At 38.2% G+C, this 18,698-nt stretch overlaps 1 protein-coding gene and 1 long non-coding RNA gene across 4 annotated transcripts in view; one reads left to right on the plus strand and one right to left on the minus strand.

Annotated features, from left to right (window-relative positions):
• Positions 1-18,698, minus strand: part of LOC144292738 (uncharacterized) — a 96,754-nt gene that overhangs the window by 75,504 nt on the left and 2,552 nt on the right. The window contains exons 2-3 of one of the 2 annotated variants that reach the window (XM_077863534.1): positions 14,965-15,090; positions 10,483-10,589 (exon numbers count right to left, since the gene is read on the minus strand). In XM_077863534.1, coding sequence (XP_077719660.1) covers positions 10,483-10,589; positions 14,965-15,042 — 185 coding nt within the window. In that variant the 5' untranslated portion in view covers positions 15,043-15,090. The remainder of the gene's footprint in view (positions 1-10,482; positions 10,590-14,964; positions 15,091-18,698) is intronic. The other variant, XR_013360078.1, reaches the window with a different exon arrangement.
• LOC144292739 (uncharacterized) lies at positions 390-13,607 on the plus strand. Of its 2 annotated transcripts, none has more exons than XR_013360080.1 (5): positions 390-569; positions 6,054-6,185; positions 7,891-8,073; positions 9,348-9,401; positions 13,301-13,607. It is a non-coding gene; the product is annotated as an uncharacterized LOC144292739 (long non-coding RNA). The 2 variants fall into 2 exon arrangements; XR_013360079.1 differs by having other exon boundaries at positions 7,891-8,022.

Raw genomic sequence — 18,698 nt, forward strand, 5'->3', positions numbered from 1 at the left:
TCTATTGCTAGGAGTATTCAGAACATTGAAAACTGAGAACACTATGTTGTTCCTGAGAAACGTTCTTCCAAATGTCGACTCTGATAAGGTATTTCACCCCCAGTGAATCATGGGAGTAACAATCACTTTTATAAAGCACCTATAATGAGATGGAAAAGAGAACAACCCCGGCAAAATTTAGACCTGTTAAAATGTATTTATGACTTAGAAATCTATTGTTAATTTGCACAACATGTTCTGATGGCAGGATGATTTCCTAAATTTGAACTTGAAGTTGACATAAAGAGAAGCAATCTGACACCTCTGTTGCAATCAGCCTATTTTCAACAGTCAGGAAAACAAACTCAAATAAAAACCCATCTCTAAGTTTTTGGTAGGGTAAAACTGAAGGGATGGTGTCACTTTTCCTTTCTTGGGCTTTTAAAGCTCTACGAGGACATTTTCTGGGAGTTATGTCCATTTGTTACAATGAATGTGGCAGGCAGATAGAGCTCACAGAGATGTCTCAATGTCTGAAAATTTGCAGGTTCCGGTAAGAGCTGGAAATTTCTATTCTAAATGGAGGCTTGGTAAGCGGTCCTGATACATGTTTACTAAATTGGTTTAATTACTTCTGGTTCTCACATTCTGCTTTTGAGTTGAATCTTAAATATTTGACAGTTTTAGCATGTGGGATTCACAAGCAACAAATAAAAAAGCTATCTTTACAAATTTCCTCATCCTTTAAAAAAACAGTAATAAACATTTTGAATCTAGAAAGCACTCGTTTCGACAAATTGGACTGTTGTCTCAAATGGGAAGAAGCTTTTTGCTAATTGGATGTCTTGGCTTTATCACTTTTACGATGAAAAATGGTAGAGCATTTTAGGTACCTTTTGCCAAGAAAACAACTATAGAGTAATGCTAAGATTGGAATGGGCTATTTAGGAAATGATTCTTCAAATTGCAAATGCTTACAGGTAGCAACTGTTTAATAAATTAAGTGGCCAACGGAGAACAGATTTATCACTGTGGCTGTATAAGTTGCATTTTTACAAGAGCCAAACAAATAAAGAAGAGATGAATGGTGATTTGTGTCTGCTATCAGTGAATTAAAGTGGATTATAAAGATGGCGAATACATGTTTCATATACATATGTCACTTCATGTCTTCTGGGAAGCAGACATCAAGATGGAATAAGAAGTGCCAGAGATTTATTAGGGATAAGGCCTCTGAAAGATAAAGGCGAGAGAGCAGTAGTCCATCTGTAATGGAAATCTGGCACCTGTGGGAGGAGCAAAGGAAAAATTAAGAATTAAACAGGAAGAGCTATGGGCTCTGTGGCTCTCAGCAAGTCTTGGCCCTTCCTACAGAGAGTTACAATGTAGATTGCCAACAGAAGAGTTCTCTGTTGGCAAAAATGGCCAGACCCTAGGCCCCCAACTCTGTTCTCTCATTGGCTTAGAGCTGCCTAGAGAGAGTGCCCTGGGTTTGGATGCTACCACAAATCCTAAATGTAGTGCAGCCAAAAACTACCAGCTGATTGTACTCTTCAGAACCAAGCTTTCCCTTGAAAGATCTCTGAGCAGTGCAACTCTGTGGGTGACGCAGTATGAATTTTTTTCATGCATATCTTCATCATGTGTACAATGAAGAAAATTGAATTCCATCTGAGTCAAATTTTTTCTGCCTTGACTAGTAAGACACCAATATTATTTTGTTAAATTTGCAATTTTTCTTTGCCAAGAGATGCGTGACTTATCAGCCAAACACTACTTATGGATTCAGATGTCTTGCTTTATGCTTTCTGAAGTTGGTTCTAGGTTTTCATTTGCTTTGGATAACAGTTAATTTGTAATACAGAGCATCATTTGTCATCTCATGATAATATCGCATTATAGATAGATTCCATGATTATTGTAAGTTTTGGGCATTTCGCACCTAACTCCTATAGTATAAAGCAATTGTTAGGTGTTATTAGTGATGCAATTTTGAAACAAACTTCTTATCACAAGTCTTTAATTTCTGAATGAATTTACTTAAAGAGCAACTTGAAGTTTCAAGGCACAATATTAAAAAAAAAACAAAACAAAAAACTATGACTCCTTGTAACTATATGTTTGTGTGATGAAGAGTATTGTGACACTACACAACCAAAACAAAGTATAAAAGTGGATTAGAGGCAGAGACAGAGTTAAGACAAATGATTATACATAACTCCTGATTTCTATTTTTCATATTCATCAAAATGGCTTCGTTGCTCCTTTCGATTGATGTACTAAAAGTAAATATAAATGAGAAGAATTTATAAAATAAATGTATGTCAAAATTAAGTTTATTCTGTGTGCAATGTTGACTTAAAATGGATTTTACAATATTATTTATTTTTTTTTAAGTGTTTTATTGGGATGCCTGGGTGACTCCGTGGTTGGGTGCCTGCCTTCAGCCCAGGGCATGATCCTGGAGTCCCAGGATTGAGTCCCACATTGGGCTCCCTGCATGGAGCCTGCTTCTCCCTCTGTCTGTGTCTCTGCCTCTCTCGCTGTATCTTTCATGAATAAATAAATAAAATCTTTTTTTTTTAAGTATTTCATTTATTTATGAGAGAACATGAGTGGAGGGTGGGGAAGGGACAGAGGGAGAGGGATAAGCAGACTCCCTGCTAAGCAGGGAGCCCTATGGGACTCGATTTCAGGACCCCAGGATCATGACCTGAGCTGAAGGCAGATGCTTAACCAACTAAACCACCCAGGCATCCCAAGGATTCTACAATTTTAATATTTGTATAACCCCTCTTTTATACCACAGATTAAAGGAATGCATTTCTTGGGGTGGGATAGAAGGTTGGAACTTGTTTAGGAAATAAAAAAACTGAAAAATAAAAGAGGAGAGCTCCACAAAGCTGAAATGTCAACTGATCAATTTAAGACTTTCCGGGTTATCTTCAAGCCATCAGCTGCTGTCATACCCCATCTTTGTAACTTCAGTGGAATTGGAATTCTCATTTGAGTGGGAATTGTAGTTAGCAGTCCTCGTAATCCTCAAATCAATACTACCAAACCTTTGAAGAATCAAAGGCATGTCGTTTGAAAGGAAAGTTTCCCCTTTCCCCCTGGTCCCTACTTACCCAAGTCATTTTCTGGAGAGAGCACAGTTATTAGTTTAGTTTTCCAGAGATACTCTATGTATTTGCATATATATATATGCAATATTATATATAATAATATATATAATATATATAAATGTATATGCATATATATGCATACTCTATGTATTTGCATATATATATGCATATATATATATATATCCATTTATCCATAAATCTTTATCTGCTGCACTAATGGGAACAGGTTTTTCTCTTTCTTTTTTTTCTTTCTTTCTATCTTTCTTTCTAATTTATTTTTTTCATGATTTTATTTATTTATTTGAAAGAGAAATAACGAGAGAGCACAAGCAGGGGGAGAGGGAGAAGCAGACTCCCTACTGAGCAGGAAGCCCACCATGGGGCTTGATCCCAGAACTCCAGGATCATGACCTGAACTTGCTTATGAATGTACATAACATAAGGGAAAGGGAATTGTGGAGATCTCAGGTGAGGATTATCAGTTGAAGTTTCTTTATTTAATAGGATATTTTCCTTTATAGTAGAGTGAATTATTTTCGGTAGGACATACTATGTTTGTTATAGTAATGATCCTTTGAAATAAATAATTCTTTTAATATTTGTCCAATATACCAACAAACTTCTCTTCTGCTTGACACTTTGTCATTGTCCTGAATACCAGTCTTAAAAGCCTGTTACATTAAGAACTTGAAAACATATTAAAAAAGTGAAACATAAGCAAAGTTGGGCTTTTGTAACATAATTCCTAGGGACAGATGCAAAGCTGTAATACAATGGAGTATTTCAGGAGCAAATAGAACTATTCTGTAACATTTGATAAGAAGTTAAACCCTACTGAGCTATAGATACTTTTGTTGGAATTCAGCAGTTGTGATCTGCAAAATCTTAAAGCAAACTTTTGTTGTACTAAACTACTTTTGTTGTATCAAGTGAAATAATATTCAAGGAGTTAATTTATTTTTAGATTTTTGAGTTCCTTTATTTTTAATCCTGTGACTCAGGATTAAATTTTTTACTGGGGGGGGGGGCAGGGAGGGGCAGAGAGAGGGAGAGAGAATCTTAAGTAGGCTCCACACCCAGAGCTGAGCCCAAGGTGGGGCTCGATCTCACTACTCTGAGATCATGACCTGAGCTAAAATCAGGAGTTGGACTAAAAAAATTGAGCCATCCTGGCGCCCCCTCCAAAAATTTTTTAAACCCTTTTACACTTAGTGTTCACGAATCTATTTTCTTTACTTTTCAGAATATTTTTCATTTTGACAAGAAAGGAATAGCATATGAAATGGTGCCATTTTCTTATGATGCCAGTTTTAGCGAACTCCTTAAAGAACACCAGCCTTTAGAAAGATGTTTATCTACTTGCAAAGAACATAAACCCCAAGAGATTTTCTGAATTCTTCCCTAATTTGGGGGATTTTTGTCAAATTGCCTGTATATGTTCATATACTCACACTTAATTAGTCAATTCTTCTTTTAAAAAGGCTTGTTTTAAAGAGAAGCACAACAACTGTGATATCTTTGGAACTTATAAATATCTAGTCTAGAATTTCCTTAAGCTTGTCATCTGTTTCCTCACTTCAAGAGTTGAAACACTGTTAGGCTGAATTTTTAAAATGTTGGGTTTGTTTTGCCAATACAGGAAAAGCAACACTTCCTAATTTGCTTAGATTCATGCCCACGTCATTTGAAATTATATCAGTTCCAGAGAAACACTATTGTAATAAGGAAATTAGCAGGTTGAATGTGTGCACATACATGTGGATGTCTGTGTGTGTCTGTAGTGTGAATGTGTACTAGTAATGTGAAAGAGGATTTTAGAAAATCAGTTTGAACATCAATTCATTTTTTAAACATTTGTGACCAACAGAGAGACTGAACACACATTTCATTAATTATTTCAATAAATAAATATTTTTCTAATCTTTAGATCCTTGAGTTAGGATTCATTAATAAGTTATATTTTTATTGGAGCATAGTATTTCCTAAATGGTGTTTTAAGATCAGTTACACATTAGTACAGTCTTTTAGATAGTAATAGCAGCCTGTGATCATTTATATACATGTACTAAAAATAATTGCATAAATCTAGCTCAAAATTCTATTCTATGTGGACATCTCCCTTATAAAACCTGTGGTAAGTAGTTAATCAGTTTTTTTGGTTGTTAATTTTTATTTTTATTTTTAAATATTTATTTATTTATTTATTTATTTATTTATTTATTTATTTATTTATTATAGACGTAGAAAGAGAGAGAGAGAAAGGCAGAGACACAGGAGGAGGGAGAAGCAGGCTCCATGCCGGGAGCCCGACGTGGGACTAGATCCCTGGACTCCAGGATCACACCCTGGGCCAAAGGCAGGCGCTAAACTGTTGAGCCACCCAGGGATCCCCAGTTGCTATTTTTAGTTAAGAGAATGTATGGGGAACATCTAGAATTGTTCCTGGTACAATTAACTTTTTTGCTTAAAAACAGTCTTTAAGTGAAATTTTGTCAGTAGGTAATCATTAACTTTATTCAAAGGTTTATCATAAGTTATTTTTTTCCTCCTGATTGTTTATGTATTCACTGATTATGTGAGTAAAACATGTTTATTTTTATGAATCCAAACAAAACAAAGCTAAAGTTTACTATAATCCCACTTCTCAGTAATAGTTTCTATTAAAATTAGGTGTGTGGGGGTATATATATGTTATAATTAGGCATATGTGTATATTTGAGCTTATTAAACAATGTATTTTTATTCTACAGAAATAAATCATATTAACATTTTTAAACAATATGTCTTAGATAGCTTTTTCTGTAAATAAAAGTAGACTTTGGGTGACATGGGCGAAGAGGATTGAAGAGTACATTAATCAAGATGATTAACAGTGTGTTAACTGTATTGGAATTTTTTAAAAAATAGATTTTATGCTTTTTTTTAAGGTCTTATTTATTTACTTGACAGAAAGAGAGAGAGAGGGAGCAAGCACAAGCAGAAGGAGCAGCAGAGGGAGAGGGAGAAGCAGGCTCCCCACCGACCAGGGAGCCTGATGGAGGGCTCCATCCCAGGACCTTGGGATCATGACCTGAGCAAAAGGTAGACGCTTAACTGACTGAGCCACCTAGGCGCCCTGTTTTGTTTTGTTTTGTTTTTTAGATTTTATGCTTTTTAAATCCTACAATGTATTCCATTACATGGCTGTACCAGTTACTTATCTTAATACCCCTGGTGAGATTTATAGTCGAGTATATTAGGCTGCAATTTTATTCACAGAGTCTTCAAGGAAGACACTCTTTTCACTCATGCAACAAAGTTTTATCAGAGTCTACTACTTCAGTGGAGCTTACACTCTAAAACGAAGAGACAAAATAAACAAGCATGTAGGCAAGCGAACAAGATTTTTTTTAGAGGATGATAAATGCTAGCCAAAGACCAGTGTGACTAGGATGCAGTAATTGAGGGGATGAAGTCAGAGAAGCATGCTTTGTGATCCTCGGAAAGAAGCCTGAGTGTTATTTGCATTTCAATGGTTAGCTCTGGGAGGGCTCAGGCTGGGGATCTTCAAGATATTCCTGGCTACTCATCTGCCTTACCTCTCACACCACTCTCTCCCTGCCCCCCCTTCCTAATCCCACTGGACTTCTGACTCTTCTTGGAATACATCAAGCTCTTTTCTGCTTTGGGGGTCTTTATATTTCTTATTTGATCAGCCTAGAAACAACAACAACAAACCAAACCACTATTCCTCCACATAATGATGCAACTCCCTCATTCATATCACTGAGGTCTCTGCCTAAAGCTATCTCTTCATACATCCCATCTGAAAATGCCTCACCTCTACCCCCGCCCCCTTCATGATGTCTCCGTTTGAGTCCCTAGGAACTCTACATGTTTCTCTTGCTTAATTTTTCTTTGGAGCATTTACTGCTCCCTGGCTTTATTTCTTTACTTGCTTGAATTCCATAAGCTCCACTAGAATGTAAATGCCATATAAGGGCCTGGATTTGGTCTGCTCTGTACATCATTGTATCCCCTAGTGCCTAGAACATTGTCTGACACACAAGGGGTGGTGTTATTAGGTATCCATTCTGTGCAACATAGTACACAAAACTTAGTGGTTTCAAACAATAAGCATTTATCTCATAGTTTCTAGGCATCAGGAGGGGCTAAGCTGGGTGGTTGTGGCTCAGGGTCTTCACGGGGTTGTAGTCACTATTGGTCCAGGCTGCAATCATCTGAAAGCTGCCTGGTAGCTGGAGGGTCTGCTTCCAAGCTCTTTCACATGTTCGTTGGTCAGAGGCCTCAGTTCCTTGGTTTCTCCATGGGGTGCTCTCCACATAGCCAGTTGGAACGTGATGAGAGAGAGCGAGAGCGCAATTGGTTAAGGCAAAAGCCACAGTACCTTGTTATGACCTATTCTGAAGCTGTACATCATCATTTTTGCATCACTCTATTTGGTAAAATCAAGTTACTCAGCCACACTCAAAAGGAGGAGAACAAAGGTCCATTTTCTAATGGGAGGAGTATTACAGAATTTGTAGACATGTTTTAAAAACAAACAGAAGGATGTATAAATTGGGTTATGTCTTTAAACAATCCCTCTGGCTGCTGTGGGGAGAATGGTCTATGGGGGCGGCAAAACAGAAACAATGAGGCTGATGCTGATGCTGATGGTAGCCAACACTTACCAATTCATTTTCTGTGCCAGGAACTGGTTGAAACACTTGACAACTATTAACTCACTTAATCCTCAGAACAACCTTACAGAGATATGCATCATTCTATTGTCTGTATTTTATAGATGAGGCAGCCGAGGCACAGAGACATGAAAAAACAGCAGTGTAGATGAAAGATGATCTGATACAACAGCTCTGACCCAGGATATTTCAAATGCATTTATGTTCTCTAATTGATGATCCCAACTCATCACAAGGTATTACGGTAATCTCTAAATTAGTTGAAGATAATTCCACAGTGATGCAAGGTAATACTCTCATAAATATATGCTATAGATTTTAAATTTCTGCCAATGATTCTAGAGTAGTCAGTGGTCTATCTCTTTTTTTCAGTAGAAGTACATAGTTATGATAAGAGTAAAACCGTGGAGTTTAAATTTCATTTTATATATTTCTGGGGAAAGAAATAACAAATTTACAAACACAGTCATGAGTATGTTTATCCTTTTGCAGATTTTACAAAACAATTTTATTTTGTTTTTTCAACTATTTGGATAAGTATATCTGCAGCCTCAGAACTTAATCTATAATTGCCAAGCCATGAAGCATTTTTTTCTGACTCTAGATGGTATAAGAAATACTATTTTCCTACTATACCAACTATATAATAACTACATTAACATACCATTATTTTAGTTCATTGTATAATTTGTATTTTAAATAAAATAAGCTATATGTAAACATATTAGATTTACCTTGACAGAGTTTTGAAATATTCTACTGCTTGTCATGCAAAGAATGAATGGTCTTCCTCATTTTGAATGAAATTCTGCAGTCTGGCTGCAGATCAAAACTGACCTTTACCTGTAATCCTTAGTGTATTGATTAAAGAAACTGTTTAGATTTTGTTGCACATTTCATTTTACTGAAATATGAACTAATTGTACTGTACACAGGAAAATGTCATTTTTATTTTGCTTTCATTGTTGATTGCTTCCCCTATCATCTCACAGGCCCTTTATGATACCCCCATCACTCTTTCTTTCTTTCACATTTTTTTTCCTGTAAATATGTTTTAACCCTGCTAGAAAAGAAAAATCTATTGCTTCATTAATCCCAATAGCAGTTTTATGAATAATATTTCTTCTATTATTTCAAAGGAGTGAGCAGGTCTCTGTGCTATATGAAAAACAAACTGTGAAGACTGACCATGCCTGAACAGGGCTCAGTGTTTTAAGAAACAAACAAAAGGCACCACAGCATTAATCTCATGCATATCTAATAACATACATCATCATTGTGCTACATAGTAATTTAGATAAATGGGTAATAAGCAGGTGACACAGATAATTATACTTATATTTAATGAAGGCAAATCAGGCATTTGGGGGGTCAGTTGGGGATAGAGGAAATGTGAACTTAGTCTGAGCAGAAATTTCAGTAGATAATTGGTTATTAACCGAGAAGAATCCAGACAGTTGGGACTCTGAGTATTCTGGTTGGGGCATAGCCACAGGATAGACTTTGGAATTGAGGGCAAGACAATGAATTCTCTTCTCTCAAGGAAAATTGTCTCTTTCAGAGTGGGATGAAAACTAAAAAGGATGGTCTAGACATACAGCTGAACGTAGTAAAGGTAAGAAGAGTTGTTTAAGCTTGAGGTGCCTGATTCCTCCTTTTAGGGCATGAAAAGAGGAAGAAGAAAAGCAGAGAAGGGAAAGCATGAGGAAAATCAAACTTTTTTTGGTAGCTCAAACCCTCCCCTTCTCTCTCTGACTTCTGGGGCTGATCTCAAAGGTACATGGACCTCTCAAAGGGGACAATGTGACCCTGAATATCTTCTCCAATTAGCCTGAAATCTTACTAATTCGACATTCTTAAATATTTCAATTCACCTAACCTTTATATTCAGCCTACTATATATCAAGTCGGCATAAATGATCTCATTTGACTCTCAGCTTCTTTGCAAAGTAGGGGTTCATGGAATTTGAAGATAAGGAAAAAGAGACTGAGAAAGGAATGAAGTGTGTTCAAAGTCACATATTGACTGAAGAGTCTCCTGATTCCTCCTTGTCCAGTCTCCTTCCACCACTTCCTGGGAGGGTCAAAGGACAAAAAAGGGAGGCTGTGTCAGCAAGGCTGCTGCGATGAGTGGGGAATGGGAGGGTATGATTTACACTGCAGACATCACAGATGTGTGTTTTTATTATGACACTTTTCAGGCATATGGCAGAAAAGTGTGTTGCCTTAACAAAATTGACATACTAGGACAATTTTCTGACAAATGGAAGCAAAGCATCATGAAAAGTGGCTTTTCCAATTCTGACATAGTCTTTGAGCTATTGACTGCTTTGGGTATTTTTAAACATAAAATTAAGAAGTATGTTTCAAATAGGTACAGCAGTCCTCCCTTATCCACAGGGGATACGTTCCAAGACCCCTCAGTGGATGCCTGAAATTGCAGATAGTACTGAACCTTACATACATTTTTTTTTTCCTAAACACGCACACAGCTATGATAAAGTTTAATTTACAAACTAAGCACAGTAAAAGGATTAATAACAACACTGAATAATAAAATTATAATAATAATATAACAATTATAACAATACACTGTAATAAAAGTTATGTGAATGTGGTCTCTCTCTTAAAATATTTTATTGTACTGTACTCACCTTTCTTCTTTCTATGATGATGTGAGATGATAAAATGCTTACCTGATGAATGAGGCAAGTGATGTAAGCATGACATAAGTGTGACGTAGCATCACACTGACCTGATGCTGTCTCAGAAGGAAGATCATCTGCTTTTGCACTGCAGTTGACTGTGGGTAACAGAAACCGGGAGAGTAGGATCATGGATGATGGGGGACTACTGTCCTTTTCCTAAGATTAAACTTGAATTTACTTGGGGAATGAATGATTCAAGAAAGAAGTAATTTTGGTGTTAAGGATATCTGGATGCTGAGTGGGAATAGGAGTGTCAGAGGGGGACACTTCTGGTTGCCAGAGCATAATCTGAAGCAGTTTGAAGGGTGTGTCTTTGATCAGAGGAGGGAGAAACCAGGTATGTAGGGGGAATGAAAATGAAATATGAGGGGCATCACAAGGAGATAGGATAAAAGCAACAAGGAAGAGAAAAGAGATCAGCGATGCAAATGTCACAACTTTACCCAGACCCACTCTGTTGTCTGTTCTGGAAGTCTGAAAGGCCGAGTTATTCTCAGGTTGTTTCCCTGCCTCACCCACACTAGTAACCTGGGAGCAGCTCCCTAGTTTCCGCCACCCAGAACAGCTGGATTGACACAGATGCAGAGTAGGTTGTGATGTAATATGAGGACAGACCCTCACCTAGAGAATTTCTCCTTAAACGTCTGAAATTGGTTTTTGGTTGTAGTTGTAACTTGTCATAGTTGTTACATGGCCATGCATGACTGAATATCCCACTTTTGTTAGCATAGTTTCTTCTAGATGATCCCTGCATATGTCCTCATACATTCCACTGTGGCACATGACCTCAGAAAATAGGAACTGCAATTTACTCCCAGGAGTCAGGCAATCAATATTGAATATGAAGGGGGATCCCTGGGTGGTGCAGCGGTTTGGCGCTTGCCTTTGGCCCAGGGCACGATCCTAGAGACCCGGGATCGAATCCCACATCGGGCTCCCGGTGCATGGAGCCTGCTTCTCCCTCTGCCTATGTCTCTGCCCCTCTCTCTCTCTCTCTCTCTCTCTCTGTGTGACCATCATAAATAAATAAAAATTAAAAAAAAATATTGAATATGAAGGGGCTGGCTATTTCCCTAGTTCAGGCACAAAGGGAGGAAGGAAGGAATTTGGGAATAGATCAAGGAGTTCCTATTTGGGGACACTCATTTTGATGAATCAGATGGGATGACTGAGGCAAGAGGACTGGGTGTGTACGGTCTTGGATAAGGAATGAAACCTACAAAAAAAAAAAAAAAAAAAAAAGGAATGAAACCTACCTGCGTCTCTTTTCTCAATTACCGGAATCTCTGTTCCTTGGTCTGTAGAAGGAGAAAGTGGAACCTGACAAAGTTGGATGACTCTTCTCCGTGAACCATTTTAGAGGACTGTAAAATTCTACTTTCCTTCTCGAGCTTAATGTTTGTTATATACAAGATTTGATGCTGAGACCTGTCAGGAATACTTTTTTTTTTTTTTTTAAAGATTCTATCTATTTATTCATGAGAGACAGAGAGAGACAGAGACAGAGACATAGGCAGAGGAAGAAGCAGGCTCCATGCAGGGAGCCTGATGTGGGACTGGATCTCGGGTCTCCAGGATCATGCCCTGGGCTGAAGGCGGCGCTAAACCGCTAAGCCACCTGGAGTGTCCACAATGTTTTTTTTTTTTAAGTAGGCTTCACAGAACAATATGGGGCTTGAACTCAAGACCTCCAAGATCAAGAGTTGCGCGCCCTACTCACTGAGCCAACCAGCAGCAGTAGGAATACATTCTTTAATTTAAACTCTCCCCAAGAGGGATCATAATCTCCTTTATGACTACATGTTTTATAAAAACCTTTCCAAGAATGCATTTAGTGAAAAATCTTTGACTTTGGGTAGATGCTAAGGTCACACAGCTTGGGCACAAAGCCAGCTCCATTATTTATTACATTATTTACCATGTAACCTTGGGCAAGTTTCTTAATTTCCGTGCTTCCATTCCCTCACCTGTCAAATGAGAATAGTAACTGTTATCCTTAAGTTATTAAATAAAAACATTCAGAACAGTGCCTGGCATATGGTAGGAATTAAAAAGTATTTGTGAGATGCATGAATATCATGTTGGGATGGTATGTTCACTCAAAGCTTTTTGGAGGAGACAACATTGACTTACTTGGAAGGACAGGTGGGATTTCAAAAAGAGAAGGCAATATTGAAGACATAAATGTCACAAGCATGGAGAAATAAAAGGTATCATTGGCAAGAGAGAAAAGTGCATTTTTGTGGGGTCATAGAACCTATAGGAAAATGGCTAAAAAGATTTTATGGAATCCAACTATAATGTGCCTCAATGGCCAAACTTAAAAATATGAACATTTTTAGTAACTGAAATAGTCTGAAGGTTTGTGAGCAGGGACATGTAAAGATCAAAACAAGATGGATGGGCTAAGACACCAGGATACAATGTGCAGCAGAGGGACTACAGTTAACAATGGTGTAAAAACTTTATATGGTGACAGATGGTAGCTAGATTTATCACTTAGTAATGTATATACATGCTGAGTCATTATGTGGTACACCTGAAACTAATATAATGTAATACTGGATATAACTACACTTCAATTTTAAAAAGTTAAGAAAAAAGAAGAAAACAAGGAAATGATTTATTTTATTTGCCTGTTTTGCATTTCCTTGGTTTAAACATTTTTTTTTTCTAATATAAAACCTGTACTAGTCCATTATATTGCATTAACTTCCAAGAATGAAATTCAGAAGCTCTGGAGAGAGAGAGAACAAGGTAAACAGTTTTTTGTTTTGTTTTGTTTTGTTTTGTTTTACCTTTACAGGCAGGCCTTTTCACTCTATAAGCTGGTGACTGTTGGCAATGGATTCAATCAGACCTGAAGGAGAACTTTACATTTTAGCAAAACCAATGGAAATAATGTGCCAAGGATGGTAAGGATTTTCCAACCACGGAGACATCATTTAGGTTGCATATGCGTGGATGTGTCAAGAAAGAAATTAGAGATTTAACTGAAAGCTTTAGAAAAACTTTAACAAAAAAAAAAAAAAAAGAAAGAAAGAAAAAGAAAAACTTTAACAAAGGGAGTGATTGTTAGATTCCCTTTTAAGAAGAGGATGAAACTGGAAAAATCAACAAGTTATTAACTTCATAAAATTTCTGAAGTGCTCTAAGAGGCGGAACATGTAAAAAATTGGTTTTATGACTAACTACAAGTAGATCATTTAGAGGGACATATTATTTGTACAAAGTCATATACACAAAACAATGTGCACTGTATTTTATGAGCAATTTGGATAATTTTCAAGGATGAATTTCACTATATGAGATTTTTGTTTTCTGCTGACTGTACTACTGAACTCAGATTCAGATAAGATTTGTGAACTTCCAAATTAAGATGAGATTATTTCTGTTTGAATTGTTTATGTATTTATTTTAAAAACAATGTGTTTTTTTTTTTTTTTTTTTTTGGTTTTTATGATAGTCACAGAGAGAGAGAGGCAGAGACACAGGCAGAGGGAGAAGCAGGCTCCATGCACCGGGAGCCCGACGTGGGATTCGATCCCGGGTCTCCAGGATCGCGCCCTGGGCCACAGGCAGGCGCCAAACCGCTGCGCCACCCAGGGATCCCAACAATGTGTTTTTTAAAGATTTATTTACTTATTTATTTATTTGAGACAGAGGAGGGGAGAGAGGGGGAGAGAGAGAGAGAGAGCAGAGAGCGCGAGCACATGAGCAGGAGGAGGGGCAGAGGGAGAGAGAATCCTCAAGCAGATTCCCTGCTGAGCTGAGTGCAAAGCCTGACTGGAGCTCAATCCTGGGACCCTAAGATCATGACTTGAGCCGAAATCGAGAGTCAGACACTTAACCGACTGAGCTACCCAGGTGTCCTTATTTTTTTTGTTTTTTAAAAGATTTTATATATTTATTTGAGAGAGAGAGAAAGAACACAAGTCGGGGGAGGGAAAGAGGGAGAAAGGACCAGCAGACTCCTTGCACAGCAGGGAGCCCAACTCAGGAGTCTATTCCAGGATCCTGAGATCAGGATCTGAGCCAAAGTCAGACACTTAACCAACTGAGCACCCAGGCGTCCCTATCTGTTTGAATTTAGTAGGAAGAGTTTCTTTTTTCCAAGGAAGAGAAACAGATCTTTGGGCTGCAAAGAGTTACTTGAGTGGGCCTCCCAGTTATGCAAATATAGGTAGGAGTGGGACACTCCTGAACGTTTTTTCCATTCCAGCTGCCCCTCCCTGAGCACCAGGTATACAAAACTGATCTCCAGCAGGAGGTAGATTATTTGCATAAGGAGGCCAGGATCTTTGGGAGGGACTAAACAGCAGAAGACCCCTGTTGAACCTCTCCTGCCTCAGACATGTAGTTAGGGAGATCTTTTTGGCTGACTGGGTCCTCCTCACACTCTCCCAACTCCACAGTGGCAGGAAAGGCACCCTCCTAGGGTCTGGAGGAAAACGAAAATAAACTCCTAACCTGAGGAAGGAGAGTGTGCATTGATGACCCAGGCTCTGTGACAGATTCCAGGGTTTTTCTCTGGAGAAGTATCAGCATCCCTTGCTTAAGGCTGATGATAGAAGGGCCATTTCTCTCTGTTGACACCTAGATGTGGTACCGTGAGGAACAAGGACAGTGATGAACACAAGGTGAGTACAAGAAGTGGCCTCCTTTGGAAGGAGTGATTTTTGGGTTTGGGGGTTGGGGAAAGGCCTAAGGGAGAGAAAGAGAGAGAGAGAGAGAGAGAGAGAGAGAGGTCTTAGATTCCATTTTTGGGTGTTGATTTCAAGCAATTGTGGCTGTAGTATGTTTGTGGAGAGTTTCGTATTGCTGACACAGAAAATTCGTTCTTTCATTTTACAAATAGAAGTTGATTTACAGGTCCAATTATATGTGGATTTTTCTTAATATATGCAATATAGTACTGTCAATGTATTGCTCTTTATTGTGATTTTTTTTTCCCTTCAAATTGATTGCTTATTTTTAAAAAAAGTAATCTCTACACCCAACGTGGGGCTCAAACTCATGACCTTGGGATCAAGAGTCATATGCTCTACCAACTGAGCCAATCAGGCACCCCTGTGGTTTTCCTAACATTTTTTTTCCTAGCTTACTTTTTAATTTTATTTTTATTTTTAAAAATATTTTATTTATTCATGTGTGTGTGAGAGAGAGAGGCAGAGACAGGGGCAGAGGGAGAAGCAGGCTCCATGCAGGGAGCCCGACGTGGGACTTGATCCCCGGTCTCCAGGATCACACCCTGGGCCAAAGGCGGTGCTAAACCGCTGAGCCACCCGGGCTGCCCTCTAGCTTATTTTCTTGTAAGAATACTCTATGTAAAACGTATAACATACAAAAAAAGTAGGAGGTGTGTTCTTTGTAGACCAGTTCTATGCGAGATCTTATAGACCATTTTAGGTCAGGTTTTTAGCTTTTACTCAAAGCTTTTTAGCTTTTACTCAAAGCTTTAAAGTGTTTACTTTAAACACTACGGAAAAGTGCTAAGAAGAAAAATAGTTCCTACACCCAAAGCCAATGGGTTTTTTTGATAAATGTCGCCTCCCTCCTTAAATCCTCCAATAGCTTCCATTGCAGGTAGAATAAAGTCCTAAATCCCATCCAGACCTTTGCTTCTTCCTCTGCCCTCATCTGCTTGGATTTATCCTCTCACTCTGACTAAAATCTCTCCTTCAGTTTCTCAAAATTTCTACTCTTGCCTTTTTCTAAATGACTTTTGCATATGTCTTTTCTTTTGTTTCAACTGTTCTGTTTGGGCTACTTTCAACACATCTTTCAGATCTCAACTTTCATTTACTTACTCAACGTGTATAGTTGCACACAGTCCTATGCTTCAAGGGGTCCCCATGATGCATTCAATCTTCTACTGTTACAATCTTGAAATCCTTCATAATTTTGAACAAGGCACCCCACCTTTTCCTTATTCATGGGCCCTGGATGTAGCTGGTCCTGTGGATCAGCTGCTATGCACTACTGTCTGAAAGCTGGAGACACGGGTGTACAAAAAGATGTGCTTTCTAGTTTTGCAGAGCTTTCAGATTGGTGGAAGAGGTAGACATCAATCAAATAAATGAAAATAAATAACTGAGGAAATGGCAACTGAGAAAATTGCTACCCATGAAGGATATATGGGGATCTGGCTTAGAGAAGTCGAGAGGTTCTTCCTGAGGAAGTAAGTGCTTTAGTTGAGTCCTGGAGGGTGAGAAATGAATGAGGTTTTTTTATGGCTTCCCAGCTTCCTCATTTGATTAGGGTCTTCCTTCTCATTGCAGGCTGTGCTCTTTTCTATAATGCTTATTAATATTACAATAGGTTATTTGTATAATAACCAGCTTTCTAGAGAGTATGAACTCATGGGGTATCTCCCTTTTCCTTGTATCATCAGCTTAGAGCCTAGTCTCTGGTATATTGTATTTTAATAGTAATTCTGAAAGAAAAGAGTTTTTTTTTTAAATTTTTGAAAGCTTTTATTTATTTGAGAAAGAGCGTGTGCACACACACAAGGAGGGGTGGTGCAGAGGATGAGGGAAGGGTAAAGCAGACTCCTCTCTGAGCAGGGACCCAGACCCAGAGCTTGATCCCAAGACCTCGGGATCATGACCTGAGCTGAAGGCAGAAGCTTAACTGACTGGAATGCTTGGGTGGCTCAATGGTTGAGCATCTGCCTTTGGCTCAGGTCATGATCCCGGGGTCTTGGGATCAAGTGCTTCATCAGGCTCCCCGTGCTAGTCTGCTTCTTCATCTGCCTGTATTTGTGCCTCTCTGTGTCTCTCATGAATAAATAAAATCTTAAAAAAAAAAAAAAAAGCTTAACTGACTGAGCCACCCAGGCGCCCCATGAATGAAAAGATTATTGAGTTTTTTTGTTTCCATCTTTTTACACACAATCAACTTTTTCATATACAATTTAGTAGTCTGCATTTTTTAAAAAATGAAGGCTGGAAATTTTCCTTTTTTTTTTTTTTTTTTTTTTACAAACTTCATAAAATGGCTGTCAGGGGCTTTGAAAAGCTATCTGGATGTTGGTGTTCAGAATGGATTGGAGAAGGAAGAGGTTGCAAGTAAAGAGATTAAGTTAAGAGGCAATAGGTATAAAGTGGAGGAGGACTTGAGTTAATAGTGTTTATTGACTTACTTAGCAGCATTTACTAAAGACAACAATAAATCAGGCGCAATGCAACTGTCAAAAAAAAAAAAAAAATACAGACTCCCCTCCTGGAACTTATCGTGCAGTGCATACCAAATCAGGGATAGAAAGGGAAAAAAGTCCTCTTCAGCGTTTTTTTTTTTTCAAAGGATTTATTTATTTATTTATTTATTTATTTATTTACTTATGAGAGACAGAGAGGCAAGACATAGGTAGAGAGAAAAGCAGGGTCCCCATGGGGAGCCCGATGCACGCGGACTCCATCCTGGGACCCCAGGATCACGACCTGAGCCCAAGGCAGACATTCATCCACTAAGCCACCCAGGCATCCCTCAGCTTTTCAATAAACGTACTTATGCCACAAAATAGGGAAAATCCGAAGCTTCCTATTAAAAGTGGTCCAGAGAAATATTTCGCAAAAGTTCTGGAAATTTGAAGTTCTAGTGGAATAGTTCCCCTGTTTCACTAAGATTTTATTATTATTATTATTGTAACTTTCTCCTGCAAATAGTGCTTTTATCCTTTTTTGGTTCTTTTAACTATTGCTTTAAAAAAAAATCCAAAGTAACTAAATACTAAGTAAAAAGGAATGGCTAATATGCTGCTATCTCTCAGGCAGAGTCATTGTTTTGTTTTTCTATTTTGGAAGCCTTTTCAACTGGTTATCCTCCCTAACTTGGAGAAAACAACTGTCATTCGAAAATACTTCCAACTGCTTCAGGGCAGACTAGCCTTTTCTCTTTTTTAAAAGGAATTCTCAAAAATACTCTTCTCCTGGTTTGAAAAGCAGCACGGAATAAATGTGTAGCATTAAATATGCAGCCATTTGCCACTCCCTGTGCCCTGCCCCAGCCACTGCAACAGAAAATATCTGGGGATAAATACAAATGTGGTGGAGTTAAACCTCCTAGTGAAGATTATGAAAGGAACCAAGAAAGGACACTTCCTTAGAGAGAGGTGTTTCAGTCGCCCCCAAATTAAACGTTAAGAACAAAAGGAAACAGGTATTAAAGAAAATGAACTCTGAATGCTGGGTGCCAGAAGGTCA

This window comes from Canis aureus, chromosome 21 (genome assembly GCF_053574225.1).
Source record: "Canis aureus isolate CA01 chromosome 21, VMU_Caureus_v.1.0, whole genome shotgun sequence".
Lineage (NCBI taxonomy): Eukaryota > Metazoa > Chordata > Mammalia > Carnivora > Canidae > Canis > Canis aureus.